Raw genomic sequence first — 27,824 nt, forward strand, 5'->3', positions numbered from 1 at the left:
TACATATTAACTTTAAGGTTCATTTCTTTTTACTTTGTTTTTTGTTTTTCATAAAAGGGCCCATGTAGCAGCTGTTAGGCATCTTTACACTTTAGATAACAAAAGACGTGAGAGGTCTCCATAGTAACCTTTGTTACCCCAAAGCCTAGCAGGCTTCAAGGTGACTACCAGTTTGATTGCAGTGCCACCCTGTGGACATCTTGATATACCCACACACTTCTACGTTTTAAAACATTTAGTGTTTAAATTGGCTTTATTTGGTCATATCATAAAAAGCACGTGCAATAACAGCAAATTTAATGACGACTCCATTCCACACCGCATTACCAGCTTCCCTTACCATTAGAACTGGAGGTCAGCAAACTCAGCGCTTAATGTTAGGTGGTACCACCTGTGTTGGTCACCCTCTAAACAGCTTTAAAACTGCAGCAACAGACACTGGAGTAGATCAGAACTCAGGTTTATTGATTACGTCACCAAATGCTTAGAAGATTACATCACAATATTATGTATAGAACCGTAGATCACTTTCATTTCTATGTATCTTACATTGAAAACTTTACAGTCTGTATTTTTTTTTTCATTTACTGTATATATTTATATATATTTATATATTCCCTAGATTTAGGGAAGTAGACATCCATAGTTGCGAGGGAAGGAATGCTTTTCAAAAAATATTTAAATGCACTTTAAATAATTACATACATCCTTCTTTTAAAAAACAAGGCATGGAACAAACTCGAAATGATCCAGGATGCAGAGATGCTGGAGCCTCTGTGGATGCAAGTTTTGGTTTTGCTCTGTCAAACTAATGTGGAAGAGGGTCAACACTAAAGGGAGTTCTAGGCATCCAGTGCAAGTCGTTACACTGTGTCATGTTAATACCTGAACACACTGTAAAAAATAAAGATATGGACAACTCTAGTATTCTAGTCCAACTGATGGATGTGTGGAGGTTTTATGAGTCCACTGTACAGCCAGGAGAAGTCGACCCCAGTGTAAGGCTGACTGGGTCAACACACGAGGGAATGCACAGCAGAGGGAAGCAGCCAGTATATCAACCATCCGTACACTGTAAACCAGCAATTATCCAAACAATAACTAAAGAAAGTGAGCCAAATAAATATGTAAAATCTCATTGATAGGCAAGAGGTGACAAACGTGACGGGATGGCCGTGTCACACAGATCTCCCAATTAAAGAACGCTGATAGTGTTATAAGAGGCGCAGATGGGTTTTTCCTGCAGCTGTGAGGTTCAGCCTTTTCAACAACCTCCTTGATATTAACACAGATATGAGAGTTCAATAATGCTTCAGGATTGACATTAACACAAGGAACTTATTTTGATTAGATCACCTTTTTTTCTTTTCCCCAAACAGGCACAGGTGGCCAGATTTCATCTTTTACTAGAACAAATGCAAGGAAATCAAATTCAATGAGATTTTTCATTTCCTTTCAGCATATAGACATTTTTCTTTTTGTTTTAAAGTATTTAAAAAATTAGGCAGGAAAAAAAAACGCTCAAAATCTGTGAAAGGGTTTGCAATAATATCAATAAATTATTTGTTTACAGTTTTTTCGAGATGAGAGTCAGGGGGATGATAAATGACTACAGTCAGCAGAGAGTGCCGGTCACAGTGCTGTTCATTTCCGAGATAAAGAGGACGGCCAGGGGTCCGGGCGAAGGCGTTTCTGGCTGCCGAGCGCAGCCAAAAACAGGAACACTCAATGCAGAGTCCCAGCAGGAAAGCTTGTCTTTATCAGCCATCTGTGATCCGATCCAATCAGAGGTATAGTGTCTCTCGGGAGCTGTGTCCACCTTCTCACCAGCACTCGCCGTTTCCCTATTCACCTGCCTTCTTAGGATGCGGGAGTCCGGGCCGGCGCGCCCTCTGGATGAGCAGCAGCGATGTGGAAGACGGAGCCGATGCGCAGGAAGAAGCGCCTGAGGACGGCCCGCAGCTCAGGGATCAGGTCAAACTGCATCATCTCACACAGGTGGGGGTAGTAGCAGGAAGCGTGAGGCTTGAACTGGAACAAACAGGAGAACATTTAACTAAAGACTAAATGACCAAAAAAACCAACCAAAAAAAAGTGTATTTGGAAAAATATACAAAAGGAGGGGTGGTTGCTGACCACTACGTTCACAGCAGGCTGTTTAATTAATATGTCGACAGTGATGCATGTTTGTTCCTGGTTTTTTCCTGCCTTTAACAACAATTTCACGGAATTATGAAACTTTCCCAAAACGCAAAGTAGGGATTGCATAAGAAAGCGGTGCCGGCCAATCCACTGTAACAATACTGGTCTAGTTTTTGTTGATGCAGTGGTTTGTTGGCTGGCTGCACGGCGCCAACATTTCCTACTACTTGTGGCTGCACGGTTCTGGTTTTGGTCTAAAATGACCTGGAAAGGCACCTCAAGTCATGCGCTGCCATGAATCGTTGTGCACATTCTCTAAATACATAATTCATATGTACTCACAAAAATGACATGAATTCAAAAGGATTGAACTAATAACATATTTTTGCTTGGGAAGAACTGATTTTTTTTTGTACTTTTATTGTTATTCAATTCAGTGGGGAGGACGCAGCGTGAGTTGGAGTGTAGCACAGGTAAAGCTTTACTGAACAAATACTTTATCTAACACTAAACTACTACTAATACTCTTTCCCCAAGTTGTTACTATTGTGTATTTGGAGGTGTACTCTGTGTGTGTGTGTGTGTGTGTGTGTGTTCCTGCCTTGTCATCGGGCAGCCGCAGAGTCCTGGTGAGCAGCAGCATCAGCAGGCTGTTCCAAGCCTCTCTGTGGCTCTCTGAGGTCAGACTGATGAAGTAGCCCAGAGCTTCATTACACACCCTGAGAGAGATGACACAACACAGACGCACATAGACGATTATGACAAACACAAAGCTGTCAGTATCAGCGTTGCTACACGAAACTGATTATCAATCCGCATCATCTTTATCGTAGAAGCAGCTATATCATGATGATAAACGTCTCACATGTGTGTTCTTGATGCAATACATGAGTCATCTCTTACAGCGACAAACACGACGAGGTGATATGTGCCCGGCTTTAGCGTGCCAATATATTACACGAAATGCGCACGCAGAGTACATTCATAAATTTATAATGAGGTATGAGCTGTGTGTCAAAACACAGGAACAAACAGCAGCGCTGCCCTTTCTGCCAGTGACACACTCGGTGCTTATTTATCCAAGGTTTAACATTTAACCGGTGATGACACACAGGAAACACTGTGAGAAAGTGCAGGAGAGTGCTTCACTCACAGCAGCAGGCGTGTCTGGATGTCAGGCCACGAGTCCTGCAGCTGAGGGTCCGAGTACATCCTGAACAAGATCCTGAGGCTGCAGGCCAGACTGCTGGTCTCCTGCTTCAGTAAGTTGGGCTTAGATTTCCCTTTAAACCCTGAAAGGTCACCAGAGAGATGACAGCTGTTAAAGCAGTAACAGAGGCTTGTAGTTAAGACGTGTTCACTGCATATCACGGTTTCCTCCACACTGCCTTTCCTTTCTGTATATCTATTGTTTATCAAAAACAAACAAACAAAGGAAGTGAAAATAACACTGGGCTGGATATAACATTACTCTTCCCACAATTTACTGATAGTTCTCCTCTATTTAATGTAAAGCTATAAACAAAGAACCTTCTGAACTCTAACGTGCACAGGACAGAGAATCCTGGGGGCTTTCCCTTGGTTTTTACCTGCCCTCCAGAGTGCCGTCCTCTGTTCGTTATTGGAGTTGAAGTCCTTAGCAAAGGTGTGTGACTCCAGCAGGCAGTCCAGCAGCTTGAAGAGGTGTGCGGACGTCATGTGTCTGTACATGCCCTGATCTGGACCCGACTCAGCCTCCGACTCCTCCAGAGCATCCCGCTGGCAGGAGGAAAAGACTTTAGCATATATGATTTTATAATAGTTTTAAAAATAAGGCTGTACAAGGGGACACTGGTCATTTCTTGTCCCTAGGCCACTGGCGGCCTACTGAAACCATCTGGGACTACGTAGACACTTAATTGGATGAATTCGAGCTAACTACAAATTTTTAACAAAACAATTTTTTTCCTGAAACATTTGTCTGTGGCTGCTCCACCTTATATTAAAATTGTAAAGGTGAAGAGCAGTAATGCATTTTCACTCTCTTTTCTTTGGTTCACCTCTTCAGCTCATTCCGGGTTATGATTTTGTGATTACGCCAAAAAGTGACACATTGATAGAGTGGGTGAGGTGCCAAGCTTTACCTGCGCAGCAGCCATATTATCAGCATCCTCCTTCTTGCTGGTGGCTGGGTAGAAGACAATGTTGTCCACGGTCTGTATTAATTCAAGCTGCACGACACATTTGATCAGCAGGCCTGCAAACAGCCTCTGGTCTGAAACTCCTGCAGCAGAGAAAAGTATAAAGGTGTGGAGATATGAGCACTGGAATTCATGCTGCGATTATTCATTTTACAGATTGAATAAAAAAAGCATGCGCTCGTGTGCTCACTGGCATTGCTTCTGCCTTTCCAGGTGTCGTCACTGGACATCTGGCTGTGTCCTCTCTCGGAGAGCGCTCGGTCGTAGCTGCTCTGTGACTGAGTGTCGAAATCAGCATCCTGGAAATGTACAGGAGCGACAAAATACACCATGAACACAGACACAGGTTAGTGTCTGATTTAGTGGAAACTGTGTGTAAAGGAGAGTTCTTTTCATTGGTTAAAAGTAAACTGTATGAAGCATGCGCAGAGCTGCTGCTGTGCATAGTCATCGTTTAGTCACAGGGTGAACTTGATGAGGTTTTTTGTTTCCTCTTACAAAGTGTTTTGCGTCAGCTGCTTCCTCATCCTGTCCAGCCGGTCGCCAAGTCAACAAACTGGTTTGGAAAGCAAAACAAAAAACCACAAACATGTGACAGCATAAACACAAGAGTAACTTTTACATACACCAAGTTGTGAATCCCCATTAACTCAGTGATGCCATCTTTGACACTTCAACTGAACTTGAGTATAGAGGACCAGCACTCACGCTTGAGGGCTGGTGTTTTGGAAGATCTCCAGCATACAGGAGCATGTGATGTCCCACACCTCAGGGCTGAACTTCTCCCCATTCAGGATCACCAGGTTCTCCAGGCAGTTTGTCCCGGACCGAGCCAGCTGCTCGTTGTCTGCAGAAAAGACAGAACAACTTCAGAACGCATGTGCTTCACACACACTGGTGCGCTGCCTGTCAAAACCTTAAAGCTGTGCATGAAGTAAAAACTGAGGAGAAAATTCTGCCCGCTCCAAGGTGAACCTGTGCGGCCTAAGAGGTTGACAACTGTAGTTTGAGCCTGGCTGGGGAGCTTTGTTTGCATCTCACCTCTTTATGTGCCACCATTTTTATGAGTTTTCTTTAATAAAAAATAAATAAATAAATAAAAAAATACAAAAAAGAAGACTCACTTTTATTTCATTTATTCATGTTCATACACATAACTGAAATATCACCTGCTCTAACTCTGGGCTGAGAACATAAAATTCTGAGTCTCTGTCCATTAGAGAGAAAAAAAAAAACGCAAAACTATATTAATTCAAAACCATGTGATTTGCAGACTCTCTTTGGCACCTATGGATGCCTTTCAGCAGCTCTGCTAGTTTTCAGGCATCTTTCTGCAAGTCCTACTCTGACCCTTTACACTTTATGCCTCTGTAAAGTCTACTGTATCCCTGTTAAGTTGAAACTGCTAGCCATCCTCTTCCACTTATCCAATTCTGGGTCGCGGGATTTCTGGACAGTCTATCCCAGCTGCTGTAGGGTGAGAAGCAGGCTACAGTCTTGACAGTCCTCGCTAACTGCATGTCACTGAACCCCCCACAGAGACACAGGGAGAACATGCAAACTCCACTGCCCTGACTTGAACCACTGACTTTGTTATGTGTCCACAGTGCTAACCACTATCCCAACACTATTTCCCAAAAAGCAGCAATCCCTTCAAGGTAAATTTTAATCATAGGGAAGAGAACAGAGACAGGGAACCTAATCTGATGAACAAGTGGCACATAGTGAATGGAGATTGTGTTGGTGTGGCCAAAATACACCTTGTGTCTTTTCTACTGTTCAGGAGAACTCAGAACTTTAACAGTAGAACTCATTACTGGTTGCAGCTGGACCTGGCTCTGATCACAAGTAACCACTGTTGACCTGAAGGTCAGGTCAGAAACAGATGATGTTTACTAACTATCAATTGGACAGAGATGGTAGCTTATTGGAAACGTTTGCAGAGGTACATGAGTAGAAGAGCTTGAAAATTTTATATTTTTATGGGTGTAGTCCCAGAACTCTCAGTTAGTTGGAGTTTAGGGTGGGGATAATACTGACAAACCAAACAGGTTCAACTCATTAATGTTCCCCCTGCCGCTCTATGACAGCTGGGATAAGCTGCAGCCCCCTTGTGACTCTTAAATGGTTGATAAAACTTGGAAGATGGATTGGTATTTGTATGCTTTAGGAGAGTTTTTTTCCTCATCAATAAAATAATCCAAAGAAAATAAATGTTGTTTCAGAGGGCAGAGATGTTCTGACCGCTTAGTATTCTTCCAACATGTGAGATATATCATCAGGACACCAGCCTGTACACCTAAAATAGAACAGGTGTTAGCGCTCTGCCTCATTTAAAGGTTGTTTGTCAGGACAGAGGCGTGTAATGAGCGATGACTATGATGAACACCTACCTTGCCTGACACACCACTGGAGTTGGGTGAAAATGTCAGCCAGTAGGATTTCACTGAGAGGCTCATAAAACTGTGTGAACACGTCACAGATGGCATACAGGGCATGGTTACACGTTGTCGTCATCCACTCAGTTTTCTGGAAGCAAACAATAGAGGAGCAGGGGTTTTTGTTTTTTTACTTTTTTTATTGCTTTAATTCCTCTGTACATAAATAGCTGAACAGCTGAAATCACACACAGCACTGACCTCTGTCTGCTGTTCGGGAAGCTTCATGTTGTCGAAGATGCGAAAGACAATTCGGAAGAGGTCGTGCCACCAGTGCTTCTCGAAGGTGTGACCGTAACTCTTCATAATCTCAAACATGACTGTGAGACCTCTGTCGGGAGAAACGGTAAACGTCAGTTTTACTGCATCATGGCGCAACCAGAACAGAACTGTTACTGTCTATAAAGTGCAAAAGATGCATTAAAACAGCTGATCCAACATTGTGAGTCTTTATGTAAAGGTCTGCAGTGTGACAGAAAGAATAATACTTGGCTTGGTTTGTTCCATTTAGCATTTATTTATACATCTAAAGTACTTTGCAAATATATGACCTCCATCTGATGGACAGTCTGACAGTCACATGTGTTCCTTCATGTTTCATCACATTACTTGAAAACTGTGTGGGTATTGTTCACTGGTAGGCTCAAGTTATCGAAAGAATAGAAGTCATTGGTGGAATGAGGCTCTATGTTTATTTGGTTATTTAAAAAAGAAAGAAAAGTACCCGATAGACTTCAAGGTTTGTCTGTATTCATGTGACAATCCTGGCAGTGTCTTGTGTGTTTTTGTAAGCCCAAAGAGCGAGTATTCAGCTCTGACTCCTGGAGGTTTGGGGTGGATCTGTTAGCTGTGCGTTACACCCTGAGCACTGTATTTTTCGTCTATATTTGTTTACCATTTGGAAAATGTATGACTGTGAAAAGCCTTGTTTCCTTAGCAACTAGCACACAGAGTATTGCATTGTAACCACTGAAAAACAGCCAGCTATATTAATTTTTTCTTTTTCTTTTTTGTATGACTGGGCTCGGTGTCGAGTTAAAGTGAGCATTTTATCTTCATGATCTCTGCACAGATTTATGGGTGCGTTTTATAGTTGGGTCAAACTCTACGACCTGGTGCGGACATCCAGCTTGCAGCGGTTGATGATGCAAGAAAGTTCAAACAGGATAGGGAACCAGCCGCGAACCCAAACCCGGTCGCCAGGGGCAACATTCATGTCGTCACTCGTGTATTCCCTCAGGGCCTGCACATGGACACAGCAGGAAGTCAAGAAATGAGGGGAAAAAAGGAAAAATAAAACAACAGAGTCAAGAACCAAAACTGGTGTTTTCCCAGCTCGGGCGGTGAGCACCTGTGGTCTGTCAGAGACGTATTTAGCACAGTGTCGGATGAGTCTGATGGCCTCCATGCTGGTGTCAGGAAAAGCCGCATTGCACACAAACTCTGACAGGCACTTCACTGCATCCTGGAAGGAGTCGATAGCAGCTGCAAAGTGCTCCCGGAAGGTGTTCACTGATAAAAGACAAAAGCATGCAAAGTAAGAATGATAAGGTCCTGATCTGAAATCCCTCTTCTCCAACTAAAGTCAAAGCAGCACTTACACCTCATGTCTCTGTCAGATGAGCACTTGGATGGTTAACATCCTGCTACCTTGTTATTATTATTGAGTAAACATACTCACAGACAATGTGGCCAGTGGTCTGGAAGGCCAACTCCACTATAGTCTCATCATGGTCCGACGCTGCCTGATGAAACACTGAGAAGATGTTCTTCCAGCCTGAACGGATGTTTGCCGCCTGGGAGTTTACCATCTGAGCCACACACCTGATCACCATGTCTCTGATAGTGGGGGATCTGAGGGGGGGGGGGGGGGGGGGTTAGAGCTGTTAGCCTCACAGCAAGTAAGCAAACTGCTACTCCTCTTTTATCCATAATATCTGATGAATATAAGAGGTTCATGTAAACCACTCTGAACCCTTCTTACTTCAATAACCTTTTATGAAAACGAGAAAGTACAGTTTCACATGACTCCATAGAAGCATTCGCTACCTGTTTTTCTTCATGATGTGCTCAAAAGGCCTCAGGAAATCTTTCTGGAAACGGAAGTTAGCCAGCTCTCCCTTCTCCAAGAACTTCATGGACAGCTGTCTTAGTGAGTCCACAGCAAAGATGGCAACATCCTCATTAGGGTTACAGCCCACCTACAAGGACACACCATAGATAGCTATCAGTTCAGTTCTGTTTTACAAAAATACTGATGGTGGCAAACACGACAGGACTGGCACCTGCTGCTGAACCCACCTACTTCAAGGTCTCATGTGTTGAGCATTTAGAGATGCTCTGCTGCAAACCTCGGTTGTAGCAAGTGGTTACGTTTGAGTTACTCTGGTCATTTTCTGACCGTTGACATCATCATCATCAAGGCATTTTTACCCAGAGAACTACCGCTCACTGGACATTTTCCTCTTTTTCAGCGTAAACCCTAGAGACCACGCTGTCTGGCATCATCAACAATGCCCTGCTGAAAGCCACTTAAAATCACCTTTCTTCCCATTCTGATGCTGTGAATGTCGGCGGGTTATCTAAATCCACTGAGTTGCTGCCATGAGATTGCCTAGCTATTTGCATTAACGAGCAACTGAACAGGTGTACCTAATAAAGTGGCTGTGAGTGCAACTCTGAAGCAACAGATCTTAATATAATGACTGAGATTAGGGGGTAATATCAGTGCATAGTGTCATTAATGACAAATGTCAGTCTTGAAAACCGTCCTACCGAAAGACAACGTCATTGTCGGCACATTCTGTAGATACACAAAATTTGCAGGCAAACAACAAGAACTGTGGCGGTAATAAATTTGTGTCATCAAGGGTTCAATACAGGACAAAAGGCGGTGCACAGAATGATGGCAGCACCACCCAAAGGACACTTCAAGACAAGCCTTAAGGCTCTGCACTTGATAAACATTTTGAAATTCCAGCTCTGTGGATGCTTTGCGACACTGACCTTGTTGAAGTGGTCACCTATGACCTGCCAAATTCTGGACCACTGCAGCCTGATGCGGTTCATGTTGTAGTAGGAGATTTCCACAATCTTCTGCAGGCTGAACATCCTTGGCTGGTGTGCCGAGGCCAGCTCGTCCATGGACACCGCACACAGCCACCGCACAAAGTCCACTGGAAACAATTAAATGGGAAGGTGCTTTGAATTACTTTCTTTACATCAAACATGAAAAACCAAACGGGGATCATTTACACAGCAAAGTAAGACACACTCACCGATGGCATTTCCATCTAATCTGGTGGAACCAGTAAAGATCCTGCAAACATCAAAGTAGTTTTAACATTCAATCGTTATAATGGACAAATGATGTGTGTGTGCAGTGTCTGAAGACTCTGACTCACCTGTCTACAGCTACCACCACACTCTGAGAGCTGGTCTCTCCTACTGACTCCTGAATATGAGCCATTTGTCTCTTATCTTGACTTCCCACCAGGTTACCTGCAACAACAAAGACATTTAACACATACTTATATATACACACACACGCACGCACAGGCAGCCCATAGACACACCAAAATATGTTTTAAAGACCCAGTTTGAATGCAGCATATGTTCTACATAATCCATTGTATCCTACCCAGGCCCAGGGGCATGAACTCCTCTGTGCCGGAGGGTAAGCCTTTGATGCCACCTTCCCTGTCCCGGACCACCCCTGAGATGTAGCGCGTCTTCACCCCTGTCCCAATCAACTGGGCAAGCTCCAGCTGACTAATACACCTCAAGATCTACAAAACAGGCATTAAAACAATAAAAATACACCATTATAGAGACATTTACGAAGAAACAGCCTACATGCAGACATTAAATTACATCTGTCGCTTGTTAAGAAATTTTAATTCGCACCTCATGCCAGGAGTTGCCCAGGTAGTTTCCATCAGTGTGGGCCACAGTGATCAGAGTCTTAATAGTGTCAATGTTCTTCTGCTTCATCTCTGTGATGCTGGAACTGGCTGTCAGGAGGGTGAATCTGGCCAAAGCCTGAACGTACGCATCTCGCTCCAACTGCAGACAGAAAGGGAGTGAACACATACTCGTGTTTTCACGCTGCCTGCACTGAATTGCTTCCAAAGGAAATATTAGAGATATGATCATACGTGAAATATAACCAGTTGGAACAGTTTTCTACAAACTGTGTGTAAACATGAGCAGACCTGCATACTGAAGATGCATGCGATCCTGATGGCACACCGAATGCCCTCCAGACACAGTGATGCTACCTCAGGGTCGTCGCAGTCCTGCAGGCCCACGCTGAATGCAGCCAGCAGTGGGGTCCATGCCAGCTGGAACACACACAAAGTATCATCTCATTTTACAAGTTGTATCAGTTTCTTACTTGTTATTAATTTCACAGTCCTCATCCTAGTTGCAATATTAGTGCCAATGCTCCAGGGCATCGTCTGATATAATTTAAGGTGTTAAATATAAATCTGGCAAGAATCAGCACGGAAAGATGGTTGAAATCTGGTTTTCTGCTAGGTCACAGTAATGACAATGCGCTTCAACAAACAATTTTTGTGTCTTTATTGAACATTCTCAGTCCAGATGACTGATGTTTTCATTAAAGCTTCATTTTTGTTAATTAGGCCTTTCACCTCACTGAGCATTTTGCATTGTACCACCGGTGCTACCTTCGCTGTGCACACTTTCAGTGCAATCATGGAACTTCATTCTTTATTGATTAGATTGGCTTTGGCTGATGTTATAAGTCAACTGTTCCACATTTCATTTCCTAACTCAGCATGTGAATGCTTGAATGAATATTCCCACTGAGCAAGAACAACACGACAACTTTTCCTTGGTTATGCAAATGAGGAATCAATTAGAAATACCTTAAACATGGGCCTGACGTGCTCCAGGTGTGTAGCACTGAAGAAGGGCGCCTGAGCATGGCTGACCGCCTCCATTAGAGCTTTGGCGGTCTTCGCCATCTGTTCCATCTCCATGTTGTAGAGCAAACGACGCTGCTTCTCACTGGCCACACCTGATGGAAGGTCGACTTTAATGTTTCTGACTGATTAAAAATGCACAACAATAAAGCGTCACTACTGTTTCTACTATTTTGGTGAGTAATCCTGGAGTACTTACTCTGCTTGGTGGACTTTGGAGTGATTGAAAACTCTTTGCTCTCCTTCATGGCTATCTTCTTGCCTGCAATTTCATCATATATGGAGGACAGATACTCCTCTGGCAGGTCCTTACTGTCATTAATACCTCGGTTCATCTTAATGTACTGCTCTTTTGTCATTTTGTTCTTCACCTATGTAAACAAAGAAGATCAGGGCAGACAGTAGGAAGGGATTCATTAAAAGGAACATCTAATTGCATATAAACAGAACTTAACAAGAACAGACTATTTCTACTTTTCAGGGAACATTTGCAAAGCCTGTCACCGGTTACTAAAATGTAACATCAAAAATAATTTTCATGTAAATGAACAAGTTTCATCATATACATATCTGGAAGCAGTGACCTTAGAGGAAGTGCTTTCTAAAGATTCAGTCTGAATATTAGTGCAAAAGATACTTTAAGAATGATCATCCAGTTAGAGAATATCTATAAGAAAACATTAAATAGTCAGAATGTCAGATCAACAGAGTGACTGAAAAACTTGAAACTCGAAATAATAGAACCTTATTGTATATTTTAAACAATATTACGTTTTAGTGATTACACTGTGGTGGACTGTTTATGGCTGAAGTTAAAAAAAATAACTTTTTCGTCTGCAATTAGGGTATTTAAAAAAAAAAAAAAAGAGTAAGTTATAGCAGATTCTGCAGGAAACACAATACACCTTTGTTTTCTTTGTCTGATGCTGTATTACAGTCTCTGGCTCTCAGTCTTCAGTCTGCATGCATCACTGCACACCATATTTCTCGCCTGCTTCTCTCAGAGTTTAAATTTCAAACCTAGTTTCCTCTGTTACGGCGGTCTGTCAGCAGCAATAATTTGGGGCGGTAGCTATTTAATGAAGGCAGCATTAAACCAGACACTGCCTGGCACAGCACCCACATTCATTTGAATGATGCTACTACAATGACACAACGGAGCTCTGCGAGCTAAAGGATTGGGCTCTGCTTGATGGGACAGCTCACAGTGACAGCTTGCTTGAGTTTTAAAATCTGGTCATGATCCTCTGTGCTTTGAATCCTGATAACATGTTAAAAATGTTGAGTAATGCTTCTTTTCTTCCATTTTCTCCACAGATAACCTTGCTGTCCTTCAATAAACAACAACACAAAACTGTCTCTTACTCCTCAGTGCCTACACAAGGGATCCAAGTCCTTAATGAACATTTACCACAAGCAGTTAAATTGACTGTGTGACAATGACTGGTGATAATATGAGTGCAAGGACACAAAAAGAATCAACAGTTCTCACCTGAGGACTATGCAGGTCTGTGGTGAGCATAATGATTGAGTATGCCAGCACGTACGCAGTGTCGGCACTGGCAAACAGAGTTTGTCTGCAAAGGAGGACGCATACCAACATTTAGTGGTTGCTCTGTTCTATTTAAATGCAAACTCCAGAAATAAACAGAAGTAAATCTTTCAAGCACAAATATATTGACAGCAACCCGTGACAGTAGTAGGAAACAGTGGCTCTTACCCCTGGTTACACTCCAGGTACCGAGCAGCAAACTTCTCCATCAGCCTGTCGATCTTCTGGGCCTCCCCTGGCAGCCTGAAGCCTTCCAAGAACATCCTAAGTGCAGAGACAAAGTCCCGGCCACAGAAATCCAGCTGGTCCACGTAGCAGTACATCACTTCTTTGTTGAACTTGATGTTCTCTCCCAGGAACTCGCCTACCTGCGTCTGTGGATGCACAGACGATGGGGATTTACTAACTTGAATTAAGAATGCAGCAATAAGTGTGCAAGTCTGTAAATCTGTGTAACCCTCACTGTGTCCAGTCTGTCTTCCTGGTGGAGGAACTGGGCGATATCCTCAGCTTTAGGACCCAGCATGCCCTGATCCTGCAGGTACTGGATACCACGCTTTGGCTTCTTGTTGAAGCTGCAGGAAAATAAAATAAAAAAAATCAACAAAACTTTTGAGTGGACAAGAACAAGGGGAAGTGCAAACATTGCACGCAGGTCCATTCGCATGTTAAACCACAAGCAGGCTGAGAAAAAGAGCTCACAGTTCAATGCCGTGCTCAATGATGTCCTTCTGCTGTTTTATGACCTCGTACTGCTCTGGGTGGTCTGCCTGGGATACAGCAACACTGGAAGAGATGGTAGAATCCAGCGAGCTGATGCTGTCCCGACGTCCCGCCAGCTGCTCTGGGAGCTTCAGCTCGGCCCCCTCGCTATCAGACGGATGCTCCTGACCTGCAAACCCAACGCACAAGAATAAATGCATCTAAACTACCCACTCTGATTTTCATTATTACTACATTCACTTTGGAAAAAACACTTACCCAAGTTAGCTTGAAGGTTTGGATTGACATACATGTCTTTGCTCCACTCCACCATACATTTAAGGATGGACACCAGACACTCCAAACCCTTTTTACGTAGACTCAGCTCCTGTGGAACAATACAAGCTCATGATTATGGTCACACGCTCATATAATATGGCCTGCAATGCTATAGCTAAATCCTATAGACCGGACACACCCAAGTCCAGAGGATAAAGCTTCTGGGTCTGAAATACCTGCAATTTTACTAATGGCCAGCAGGGGACAAATCAAGCTGTGAATACAGTCTTTGAGAAACTGACCCTACTTTTCACTTGATCCATTACATCGCCATGGGTGCCATCTATGGGCTACATCCTTCTTCTCTAATAACACTATGGCTCTGCCTCCTTACAACTACAATTTTTAATAACTAGGCTGTTAAACATAACTCTGAAACACTCAGGTGTTGCTAAGCAGAGAGATCCTACTTTGGCACAGATTATCCTAATGAAATGCAACACAGTGCACACATACCTGCAGGGGTGTCATCCCGAGCTCCTGACCACTCCTGCCCTGAGCGATCTTGGACAGATCATTGACAAGACGCTCAAAAATGTTGGCAGCATTCAGGTCACAGTCGTAGTTTACATATATGTCAACAACACACTGAGCATCTGGGAGAAAGGCAAAACGAATTAAGAAAAACATTTCAAAAAGGTTTTTATGTCATATGTCTTGAAAAATTCTGGACTGCCTTGAGCAACCCCTCGCTACAATAAAATGCTTAAACTAATGCTGTGCTAAATTCATTAGTGCCAACTGAAATAGCAGCTAAATTTCTGCATTTGATGAAAAGGTAACAAAAACCCAGAGAATGGCAAATCATCATTTATCAAGGCTATTTTGAGACTTGCATTTCTGCTACCACTTCCTACTGCTCTCTGCAGTTACAGAAATGTCAAGCCTGTGCTCTTGTTAATAAGCGACTTTCAACTACATCTTAGTCATAGAACTTAAGTATAATGAACTTGTATCAGTGGACCTGTACCTGCACAGATGCGTGTTAGCGTCTGGATAACCATCCACTTGTGCTCAAAGGAGCTGGTCGACGTCTCCAGGATGGTCAAAAAGATCTCTCGGAAAAACACCTGAATCGAGGAGAATGAGATACTCAGGCTTTAAAGATATAGCACCTGCTGTGGACAAATGTCCTTCAAGGTGATTAAATTAACTTTTAAATGAAGATTTTTTGTGCCAATCGACTCAATCCAGGAGACAATGCATATTACTATCCAAGTGTTTTACCTCAATCTGCATCTTCAAGTGGACTTTGAAGTGGGAAAGCAGGGTGAGGAAGATGGCCAATGAGAGTTCGAAGACCTCAGGTACAGAGGAGACGCCATTTTTGGACAGTGCCACACACAGATACTGCTTGATGGCATTCACAAACATCTCGTGGGTGCGAAACACTGGCCCGGCGCCCTGCAGCACGGAGAGCAGCAGCTGCAAGGAGACAATCTTGGACCGCAACTCATGAGACCTGCAGATTAGAGGAAGGGTAAAGACACAAGTTCATACACGTAAACGATGTATAGTTTAGGGGTTCATCTCAACCTGGTATTTGATAAAGGCTAGGACGCCTTCTCTTTAATCTACCTGGGCTCATTTTACTCTGCCCTATTCACACTGACTGGCCCAGCAACTAATGTTACAGTAATTAGAGAAGACAGGGTCACAGCAGGATGGAAAAGGGTAAGTTCACTCTGCAGAAGCCAGAGGCGGTGATATTTTTCTGGGCAAACTACAGTGTGGCAAGTAGATGCTAAATAAAGTGTCAGGGCAGGGGATCTAATGATATCATCATGGGGATTACATAAACTTAAAATTCATAATCAAGCATCCAGGTTAAGTTAAAATATTATGTGACAATGTCAGTCAAGTCATAAAAATGACTCACTTTGGGTCTGGAGGGCCATCAGCAAGGGGCTTCATGGAAAGCTTACACAGAGAGCGGAACACCAGAAATGCATCTTTTTGCAGGATGTGAGAGAAGCGAGCAGCGTTGTGGGGTCCCTGCAGGCCCTCAGCATCCTGAGACAGATGAAGAGAGTTAATCACACTCTATACCATACCTTAAAGGCAACAAAATCTCTAATTGGTCTAGCCTCAAGCCTTTATATACTAAAAGAGGCTCAAAGCAGAGCACAAGATGCTACATTAATGTTTTAAATGATAGCTTCATTTAGGGAACAACTTTAAAACAAAGCTCCAAAAGCAGAATCGAACTGAAACATAATAAAATCCCAAAGTCGAGAAAAGGGCCCAAGAAGCTTTAAGAAGATGTAAATGCACACATGGAGGTTCCGATTTAGTTTGTTTCAGTCACACTGCTTAACTTTTTTTCCTGAATTAAGAAATATGCTATTCACTCGGATTTTAAGCGAGACTGCACACTACTAATGAACATCTGATGACACTGACACTGCTCACCAGCATGTCTGTGGAGGACAGTGAAGACCGGTCCTCGATGATACCATTCATCTGCTGACCTTCTGTTCTGACTCTGGGGGGAGCCACCTCTGTCTGCTCGGTGGCAGGGTGCGGTGGGTGCTCGCCTCCTGGAGAAGAAGCCAGAACAGACGTTTTCAGGTCATTGCAATGACAACTGAGCAGACTGTGAAGAACAGAAGATGCAGGATACACTAAAAAGAGAATAGGAATATTAGAGGAGTATCCCACCTGCTCCAACATGGGTCTGTGTTGGCTGTTGCTCTCCCTTCTCTGCTGGGTTCGAGTTGCTCTCTGGTTTGTCCCCTTCGTCACCTTGCTGAGCTGCTGTGGGAGAAGTCTCAGCACCCTCCTCCTCAAACACTGAATCTGACATAAAGAGATAACTGAATTTATAGATTCAAAGGTTCAAGAAGCTAATCTGTTTGAATCATTGAGGATTTTCTTGAAGTGCTTCTTAGATTTGACTTTTATTACACAAACCTGTTGATGGTGTGACCTGCTCTGCTTCTCCATTAGGTGGAGTATTTTCACTCTCGACTTCTCCATTGACTGACGGTGTGTCTGGCTCTTGGTCCTGGTCCAGATCAGGGGCTGGAGATGGGTGTGTGGAGCTGCTGGTATTGGTGGTGAGATCTGGAGTACTCGCTGCCGGGGATGGGGAGTTCTGTGGCTCAGGAGTTGACGTATGGTCAGACCGGGGGGAGCCAGACCTCCGGCTGCTTGGGACAGGAGATGGATTTTGCTGGGGCAAACGTAGGCGCTCCTTCTCCTGCTCCTGAGCCTCCAAAGCCTGTGGAGGAGGGAGACGATGAAGGGACTCCCTATAGTTACACAAGCTTATCAATCCTCGGGTTGGATAAGCTAAGACATTTAGACATTTTGACACAGAGTAACTGTTGCAACAGTCTCAGGTGGTCGAGTCTAAATGCATTGAATGTAGTGTTATCAAAGTAGATGTGACATTTTATTTATTTATATATATATATTTAATATTCATATTTATTGTTTATTTTGTCTGTCTGCCACAAGTAGGACAAATGAATGCTTGGGTAATGGTATAAGTCTTGGTCGTGTTTTTCTGGCCAGTACAGTGGTGTAGCGGTTTGCGCCGTCCCCTCACAGCGACCATGTTCAAATCTCCTGGCTGCGCTCAGTTTTCATGTTCTCCCTGTGACTGCAGTTTAATGGATCTGAGGTAGTTAAAGTGGATAAATAAAATACTCTACACTGTGGCTTGTAGTCTGAAGTGCTTTGAGTGGTCAATAAGGCCAGAAAAGTGCTATATAATTTCCTGTCCAATGAGCAGCTAATTGGAAGCTAATTATTACAGACTAATTACTGTTCCTGCCTGAGACAGGACAAGGTTACAGCTGTTTACAGCTCATTAGGTACACATGGCTTAACTGTACGGACTCTGGTTACTACTGCAGGTAAGGCTGAGGCTTCTATAATTAAAACTGTGATGATGACTTATTTTCAGTGAATCCAACACTAATCAGTACAGTGATCCTTTAAGCAAGCACACAGTGCCCTACACTGTTTAACAGAGACTTTACTTTTTGAACAATAAGATTAGAACTTCAGGCTGCAACTGTTTTATGATGAGCAGCAGCGCTTTGTAACAGTGTTAGACTGACAGCCTGGTTTTCCATGCGGGTGAAGATAACGTTGAGCATCTGGGTGAGGGTGGCCTTGGCCGTGGTCTGGTTGATGAGGTTGCGGCTGGCCAGGTAGATGTTGTAGCAGGTCCTGACGGTGAGGAGGACTGTGCCCTCGTGGATCTCAATGTGCGGGGAGGTGACCGTTGTCAGCAGGGCCTGCACAGACAGAAGAGGAAGTTGAGACTTATCACACAGGATGTCTTATTCAGACCATGCTGCTGAATCATCGCTGGACTTCCCTACTACAGCTTCTCTACTCGTCTCCTCCATATTTGGTGCAGAATTAAAATCTTTAAAGGCAGTTTCACTTGATCAGTGTAAATGGGCTGTAATGACGGTCAAGGCTCCTTCTACAGTTTATGCAAACAGATGCTGATAATCTGTCCTATAAACCTTTTGTCAACAGTGATGAAACAGATTCCTTCTTACAGTAGACTTTGTCCTTTATGACCAACCAGGATGTTTATTTCAGGAGGTGGGCGGAACCTCAACAAGCAGCAGCAATGATAACCTACCATCTAAAACGCAAATATTAAGAAAGATGAGAAAATATAAAATGATGTGTGACATATCATGGGTGAGCTGACATCATCTTTCCTATAACAACGGTCCAGATACATAAGTTTAAAAAATATAATGACAGACATCTGACAGTGTTTAAATAAGCTAGGGGAAACTTGGAACAGCAGGTATTCTATTCATCTTTGTCTTTTCTTTGATCCTGAAATGATGAAGACACAAATGTGTCTGCAGTTTTACCTCAATAACCAATCCTCTCTTACTCCTAACTCACATTAGAGACACAGCATAGAGAAAGAAGCCTTTGAGCTTGGCGGTCTGGGCTCTGACATGTTAGTAAACAACAAAAACGACAGCTGGATGATCTGAAGGCTGCCAGATGTGAGGTGAAGCACTGGGTATACCTTGATGATCTGTAGCTGGACTCCCTCATCGGTTTGTGGTCCCTGGAAGCAGTTGCAGATGGTTTCCACCAGTCGGTCGATCAGCCTCTTCCCAGGAGTTCTGCTGTCCGGAGCGTTGCCTGTGATGTGGCCGTAAGCAATCAGCTTCTGCAGTGGCGAGAGAGAGTGTGTGGGTCAGGGCGGCAGGGTGTGGAATGCTAGAGTTAGTGTTATTCCCCTTTTGGATACAGTGTTGTCCAAAAGTCTTGAGCCACCCCTCATTGGGAAATGGGTGCAAGGACTCATTGAAATAGTATGCAAATATAAATGAAAAACTGAACTAAAGACAAATAAAAGAAAAAAAAAAGAAAATTGTGGAATTTAAAAATCTATCCTGACAGCGGGGCACAAACGAATGTAGTTTTTCTTTTGCTAAATGATTAAAATATTCACAAACGGATTTAATCATTTATTATGAAAGCACGAAGTGCAGTTGTGCTAGAAATGATAATTATTTGTTTTCAAAATCTACTTTTTTCCTACTGTCTTTTTTTTCTAAATACCAAAAACACCAAAACTACAACGTTACCCCATCAATTGGGTTGCCAATAGGTAGATATAGCGCGTCGCTCTGTAATGCAGACATATCCATCTATCCATCTCTCATTTAACCATTAATTTATCATGAATTGAACAGTTCGATCCCTATATGGACCTTTATGTAGCCACCTCTTTATACAAACCACTGGTATATGGACGGATGAACAGACATCAACCCAGGTCTGTTCATCCTTTCCTCAGTAACGCTCCAAATACATTTGAAAATGACTGAAGCTATGAATGTTTACAACTGAAAGAGATCTACACACACTTTGAACTCTAAACTATATATAAATATAGATCAGAGATCCTGTGTCAAATGTGAGCTGTGGAGAATCTGGAATTTCCCCTGGGATCAATAAAGTACCAGTTTATCTAGCAAAATGCCTTTCTCTCTCAAAATCTGTCTGTGTTCATTAAGCACTTCTATATCTACACGTTACTGTCCACAATTTAATTTGAATGTAGCAATTAAGAACCTGTGTTACTGATCAATAAGCAGTAAACCTCAGTATGTACGAGCAGTGTACGAGTGAAGGGTCATATTTTGGACACAACCATGAGCCCAAATACCTCACATGATGTTAGCACCTCAATAACTCAGAGCACATAACAAGTTTAAAGAAAAAGAAAAAGAAAGGAAGTCTGTGTTTGCTTGCTTAGGCTGTTGCAAGTCAGTACCTTTGTTCCACAAAAGCAGAGTAAACGTACTTCACAGGTTACAGCTGGCACAACAATACAAGTGTAGCTACTATGAAAATCTCCTGACATCTCTGATTGTGGCTCAAGAGTTGGGAGTTCGCCTTGGGAGTTCGAGCCCCGGCTTGGACAGTCTCGGTCGTTGTGTCCTTGGGCGAGACACTTCACCCGTTGCCTACTGGTGGTCAGAGGGCCCGGTGGCGCCAGTGTCCGGCAGCCTCGCCATTGTAGCCAGGGTGGCTGTGGCTACAATGTAGCTTGCCATCACCAGTGTGTGAATGTATGTGTGAATGGGTGGATGACTGGTTCTGTAAAGCGCTTTGGGGTCCTTAGAGACTAGTAAAAGCGCTATACAAATACCATGCCATCTCCGTGGCACATGTGCATGTGTGCGTGGAATGCAGAGCCATTGTTCTGCGTAAATGTCAGACAGGTGTTTCAAGATTTTACCTTGCAACCTCCAGTTGGGTTATATAATCATTAAAAAAACCTTGCTGTGTTTTACTTACTGAATGCATAAGCACAAGAAGAGTGAGAGTGACAGGTGTTTGTGTGTGTGAGTGTGCGAGAGAGAGTGAACTTTAACCTGCAGACAATCCAAAGAGGTGCTAACTATCCGGGGGGACTTAGACTGACACGCCAACTCAAAAGGCAGCACATATTTATCAGCCTCGATGTAGTTGGCTCTGGGCGGGACCACGGTACCATCCCTGGAGGAAGGAAAGGAGAGCAAACAGCTGAGAGACCTGGCAAAGCTGCATCAAGAGCAGATTTCTATACAAGCAATGTATAGAGTGTAAGCTGTGTAAGCTGGAGATCCTCAACTTCATGATAATGACACAGATTATGTGAATAATTCAAATGTTATGTCAAATCTCTTATTCTGCAGTCCTATTATCATAGTCCAGAACTCTCACAGCACAACGACATTCAGTCGAACAGGTGGCTCGTCTACGGCAGAAGGCACATTGCATTGCAAACACTATCCCATAATCTAAATAAAAATAGAATGCAATGATTTCTAAATCATTCAAACTCTATATTTAAAAAAAGCTGCAAAAAAGACATCATATCAAACACACAACAAGGATTTTATTTGTTGTCCCAACACACCCTTGCTCTGAATTTCATGTCAGCAATATGTTTCAATAAACTGAGACGGAGCCATTAAAGGACTGGACAAGTTCCACAGATCTTTAGAAAAAAACTTCCCTGATGGAGTAATTGTGTTAACTGCAATAAGTAAACTGATTAGGTATAAAGACAGGATCCCACAAAGGCTGATTCATTTAAAAGTAAATACAGAGGGAGATCCAATGCTCCACGTATTTACTGCTAAATTAAAGTAAACGTTTCTTTATGGATTTTCTCGTCTACAGTGCAAAATATTAACAACAGATTCAAAGAATCCAAAGAAGTCTGTTAGCAACAATATTAAATTGCTGTGACCTTGTAGGTCAGAAATCCTGCAGTGGAAATCACAACATGGACTCTTTTTGAAAATGAACATGGCTGCAGGCTTTTCCAGAAAGTAAAACAGAAATGTTGGCTGAGCTACTTTGAGACAAACAGGACAAAATAGTAAACCATCCTGTGATCTGATCAATCAATGTGGAGGTTATTTTTCAAAATGATGGAGTGCAGTTGGATTAATCCTGAACAACTGAGGAGCTGAAAGTCTGTACCAAGCAAAAACTGGAAAACAACTGGTCACTTCCCATATTTCTTTCAATAAAATGTCATCTTTTAACATTTGATGTGTTGCCTTTTTACCATAAGGAATAGATTTTTTAAATACATTGTTTACAAGCAGTCCTACTATTGCAGTCAAATCACAATGAAATTCACAAGCAATCCTTATTTCAAGTTCTTACCCAAAATACCAAGAAGAAGGAAAAAAACTTTCAGAGAAAAAGAAAGCTTTGTATTTAGGAATACTCACTTTTGTTTCTCCAATTCTTCCTTGATTTCATCTGTTAGAGGAAAGCACAGGAGATTAAATGTTACTGAGGTCTGAACGCTCTGCAGCACACTGCTGCCACACCACACCACACCGCTGCGTGCCGCAGCACATAAGTGTGACTCTTGATCCAGGGGTTACTAAGTTGAGCATAAATTGTAGTAGCATTATATGCTACACACAGGAAATTAGTATGTGCAACACTCACTACAAATGTCATAATCACTATTCTAGACTAATATACTTTAAATGGTGACAAAAACATGTGATTCTCCTTCCTTTTCACACAGTAAGAATGTGATGTGAGGCCAGTTCATTCCTCCAAAGTGTATAAATTAGTACTACACATAAATATATAAAAAGGTATGAATAATACTCACACGCTTTTTTAGTCACGTGGCTGCTGCTGACAACGTTCGTCTCTTTCAGCATACCTAGTTCATCATTAAATACAGTACCGTGCAAAAGTTTTGAGCCACCACTGAACCCTTTGTTTGTTAAGACACTTAACACTGACCAGTGACTTATTCAAGCATAAGAAGGCACCTAACTCAAGGGATGAACTAGCTTTTTGTCTACACATGACAACTTAGCAAAGAACCGGTTTTAAATTGGACCAAAAACACAATTTGTTTTCATTTCTTTAGGGGAATCTATGAAAAATGCCAATGATACCACAGTTTGACAGACATAAAGAATTATTGCACCAACAATGGAATTCCCACAGAACTATAACCCAAAAACTTTGCATATTTCACCATGTTGTGCATTGTGTCCTTAAAGGATTTGAGGAAAGTTGACAAGTAGAGGACAAAAGAAGTGGGAGGGCTAAAAAATAAACAGTATCTGACAATAATGTCCTTAAGAAAATGAGAAATTGCAGCACAGACCTGACACAAGACCTGAGAGATACACCTGACCCCAACCCTTCAGTTAATCCACCTACTGTTTGCTGAAGCCTCATTAGAATTGGTTTAAGTGGAAAAGGCTGCCAAATTACCCATATCAGGACAGAAAAACAAACAATGGAACACTATCAGTCACAGACTGGCCTCCACAAAACCCGACCTAAACATTATTTTCGGAATGTGGGATGATCTTGACAGAGAAGAGATCAAAAGGCAGCCAACATCCAAAGAAGAGCTTAGGAATACGCTTCAAGAAGCCTGGACAATTATTCCCAAAGACTGGTTAGAGAAATGCCAAGAAAGCTCGTCTAAGAGAGTTGAGAGAGCGTGGAAAAATAAAGATGGTCATAGCAAATAGTGACTTTTAAGCTCATGAGAGTTGCACAAACTCTGTTTCCACCTTATATCCTGTAGTTTTTATTTATGTTTGTGTAAGTTTAAATAAATTGCTGCACCCATTTCCCATGCAAAACATAAAGAAATGAGGGGTGGCTCGAGACTTTTGCACAGTACTGTATAAACTAATGCAAGACAGCTTAGCTTTCTGAACAAGGTATTTGTGGCAGTGAGGGAGAATAAACTGAGGTATTCATGAGACTTGCCTAAGGCCACATTGACTGAATATCGGGAACACACTAAACACAGCCGTGAGGCGTTGAGGGAACACGTGTTGTGTTCAAGTGTCACATATGAGAGTCAAACACGGACAGAGAGCACACAGAGCAGCCCCGCCTCGCCCACCACCACTCAAACACGTCCTTAAACTGCCTGCACCCTAATATTGTGGCACAAGTTGTTTCCCCAATTTCTCAATGATCTAACAAAAAAAAAACCCGACAGAGACAAGCACCTTAGAAAGCAACACCACACTCCGGGCAGCTTTTAATGTCTTTAAGTCCAATAAGACACTGGTCGCTGACTGTCACACAAACAGGCAGAGCAGTCTGAGCTGAAATACACACAGCAGTGCCGTAATTAAGTAAACAGCTCGGCGTGTGCAACACTATCTGTGACTGGGTTGAATGGAAAAGAACGAACGTCAGAATATCCTGGAGTTAGGTAGCGTGTGTGCGTGTAGAGCCGGACCAGGCTGTCTGGCTAGTTGACAGTGCTACGTACAACACAGGGATTGGTCTGTTTAACTAGCTAACCTAGCTACAACTAGCTAACGTCAGTTAGCTACGTTAGCATGTTACCCTGCCGATGCCCGTTTAGAATGCGGCTGTGGCCGGATATCAACATAACAAAGGTTATAATTGGGAGTGAGAATGGTGTCAACACATAATTATATGTCTGTAAACATCAACGGGGAACCAAACAGGCGATAAAGGCCATTCAGTTGCTAACGCTAGCTAACTGGGTATCTCTACCATAAAGGCAGACCTCAGAGCGAAATGTTTCAATGAAACGCGACAGAAACATAAGGCTCGGCGAGCCAATGTTCATAACAAACCCACTTACCTAGCGCCACCTGGCAGGCTTTACGCAGCTGGCTGTGCTGGCTCCTCTTCACCTCCTTATCCGAGAGGATTTTCTCCAGCGCCCTGGACAGAAACATGCTCTTGGTTTTGCTGTTTTCTGCCTTCGACTGCGAGTACTGCTGCTGCTGCGGTGGCCGGTGTTGTTGCATCTCTCGATCTTGTTGCCGCTCCTCTCTCAGGCCGTCATCTTCGGCCTGGTCCTGCGAATTAGCAGGTGACAAGGAAAAGCTAATGAAAACCAGGCTATCACAGTACGTCCAGTAGAGCTGCTACCTCAACTCAGCGCCGCCATGCTGGGTACACGTCATGTCACATCACGTGATTCTCAGCTGTGTGGATTTTGACAACGGCACCTCAGGTAATCGCTCAAACCTAGTTAAATAGAGTTATATCAATGGAAGAAAAATGTATATTGTTCGAATCAGACATAATAAATGATAAACATTCCGTTTTCAAAGACTTCGAGTTCTGTAACTTAAGTTAAAATACTCATTTTAATGTTGAATATTAAGCTCGCTCACGTCCTGGAATATCCTGCAGATGGCGCCCAAACTCCACAAAGTATTTATATGAATGCTACTCAGTTCATCTACCGCACATACTACCTGAAAAGCAGGTCAGTGGCATCTTCAGGATTTTTTTTTTTTTTTTTTTTTTAAATTGGAGCAGCACAGGAGGGAACAAGAACCAAGCAGGATGTAACAGCAACTGAATTTTTAATAAGACCTGCTTGCAAATTGGTTAAAAATTCAGCCACTTGTAACAGTTTTTATTTGTAGACAGACCCCCCAGCTTCCATAACCTTGATTTAGGCCGCAACAAAATCCAACCACTGACTATTGCTACATATTAGTTTATTTTATATTTTATCCAGTTCCTCCAATCAGCAGTTACAGGTATATATATAGATAAATAAAAGCATCAATATGAAAATACTGACAGACAATCTTCATTACAAGTCTAAAACATAGAATTTATCTGGCAAGCAACAATCATTGCTCGATCACTTAAAAAATTTCTGACAGAGTAAAACATTTAGCCTGTTTCAAGGTTGCTTTAATACATGTTTTTATTCCACAGAAATCATAATTCACAGTATGAAAAAAAACAAAAACAATAATGGTGTCATGTCTTGCACAGACTCTCCTGTTGCTTCAGCCAGAACCGTAAAATCACCTACTGAAATCATCTCTAATGGACAATAAAAATCTACTGTACCGTGAGATTTATGACCAAAAACAACAATCACAGATAAACAATATATCAGTTATAAAAATAAAGTCATAAAATGTGTACAAAGAAAGAAAAATATGCAGACATCTGATTAGAGAATAAATAAAAATGTTGCTGTGGTTACAATCCCAGTGTCCTGTGGTAAAAGTAGAGGAAATAAATTAACAGTGACTTCTAAAAGCCTTCCATCCAAAGTACGACTCATCGCTGTGCTTTAAGATCGGGAATGAAAGAAGACAAGTCCCACCAGCATGTGCTGTACCATAAAAAGGCCCAAAACACAGTACCTTACACATATAAGTTACAATAAACAAGTGGGTGGTTATACACAACCTGTGTGAAGGTTTCTAGTCAATGATTCACTGTGTAATAAACAATAAACAGAGCTATAAATGATAAACATTAGTGCAGTGGTGTTTCACTGGAAGTGCAGTGTGTGCCAGCCATGATATTGTGGGTGAGATAAAATCCATGCTAAAGTCAGGGTTAAAACTTTTAACAGGAAAAAAAAAAATCAATGAAAGAAATAATAGACCATCTGCTCTCACTTCAGGGAGGCAGCAGCTTGTAATGGTAATGGTGGATCTATAGTGTGCTTTCAATAAATGTTGTGGATCTGCTTTATGAACAGGAACTGTGAGAGTTACTTCTTCACTCAGACATTGTGAAATGTCTGAGTGAATTCAAACTGAATGGTAGAAAAAAATCAAAGTAAACGGACGTTCATTACAGACAAGAAATCATCCTACTGAAACCACAAAAATGCAGGTCAGGGCCAAGATATTCTGTACACAAGCCAGCCCTGCCTCACCTTTATCAAATACAGAGAGTGAATCAGCTTTTGCCTTGCGTGTGTGTTTGTTTCACCGTGACTCAGTCCTACAAGGGCGTACTTTGGAACCAGGAAGTTTTTCACTTCTGACTATGTGAGCCATTCATTTTAACCCACTCCTTCATGTCAGCCTCTGTCAGTGCGCCCCAGGGCAGCTGCGGCTACAATGTAGCTTGCCATCACCAGTGTGTGAATGTGTGTGTGAATGGGTGGATGACTGGTTGTGTAAAGTGCTTTGGGGTCCTTAGTAGCCACTGTAAAGACAGTTGTTAAGTTACATTATCTTAAGTGATTAACTGAATTCAATAATAATACAATGAAAAGCAAGACATGTTGCAATGAGACGGCACTGAGATTAGATGTACTGAGTTATGGTCCAAAAAGAAGGAAGAGGGGAACACTATTGCAAACTAAATTAAAAATCCCATTCACATCGTTTCTTCTGTATACATGCAGCAGGGGAAATAGCCCTTGTCGTGATAAGCAAAAGTTCAATATGAATGAAATACAACAGGGAAATTAACTAGAAGATTTCCTAGTCCAACAACTTCTAACTGGTCAAATAAAAAACAGCACTGTCACTTGCGGGATCCAAGTATTAATAATAATAATAATAATAATAATAATAAAGACAGGATAGGAAAAGCCCAAGGACAAGATGTGCAAATATTTATCAAAATCACCAATCTTTCATTATCAGTCATTGTCACATCAAGTATAGACAGCAGTGTTTAATGCCATCCGAGCCAGCACAAAGAAAACAATACTTCTTCTATATGGGATTCTCCTCCCAAAAAAAATAATTTTTATATA

The 27,824-nt window shown here is 42.3% G+C and overlaps 1 protein-coding gene across 2 annotated transcripts; it reads right to left on the bottom strand.

The window, feature by feature from the left end:
- Positions 1-444: 444 nt before the first annotated feature.
- On the bottom strand, positions 445-25,264 carry arfgef2 (ADP-ribosylation factor guanine nucleotide-exchange factor 2 (brefeldin A-inhibited)). 2 transcript variants are annotated; one of them, XM_026154156.2, is made up of 39 exons: positions 24,927-25,264; positions 22,540-22,570; positions 21,184-21,307; positions 19,320-19,466; positions 18,373-18,552; positions 17,216-17,525; positions 16,964-17,101; positions 16,715-16,842; positions 16,182-16,315; positions 15,530-15,764; positions 15,273-15,372; positions 14,759-14,898; positions 14,243-14,351; positions 13,964-14,153; positions 13,725-13,836; positions 13,430-13,635; positions 13,202-13,286; positions 11,909-12,080; positions 11,653-11,804; positions 10,975-11,103; positions 10,667-10,825; positions 10,401-10,548; positions 10,165-10,261; positions 10,039-10,079; positions 9,767-9,936; positions 8,810-8,961; positions 8,442-8,614; positions 8,112-8,272; positions 7,873-8,003; positions 6,962-7,091; positions 6,716-6,851; positions 5,031-5,169; positions 4,821-4,878; positions 4,513-4,621; positions 4,266-4,405; positions 3,732-3,900; positions 3,296-3,434; positions 2,744-2,861; positions 445-2,031 (listed from the first exon to the last, which is right to left on the bottom strand). In XM_026154156.2, the coding sequence occupies exons 1-39, from the start codon at positions 25,093-25,095 to the stop codon at positions 1,861-1,863; spliced, it is 5,532 nt and encodes a 1,843-aa protein (XP_026009941.1). In that variant the 5' UTR covers positions 25,096-25,264; the 3' UTR covers positions 445-1,860. The 2 variants fall into 2 exon arrangements, with proteins under 2 accessions (XP_026009941.1, XP_080151510.1); XM_080295384.1 differs by having other exon boundaries at positions 11,653-11,834.
- Between the last annotated feature and the right edge of the window lie 2,560 nt (positions 25,265-27,824).

Source organism: Astatotilapia calliptera, chromosome 20, assembly GCF_964374335.1.
Source record: "Astatotilapia calliptera chromosome 20, fAstCal68.1, whole genome shotgun sequence".
NCBI classification, from domain to species: domain Eukaryota; kingdom Metazoa; phylum Chordata; class Actinopteri; order Cichliformes; family Cichlidae; genus Astatotilapia; species Astatotilapia calliptera.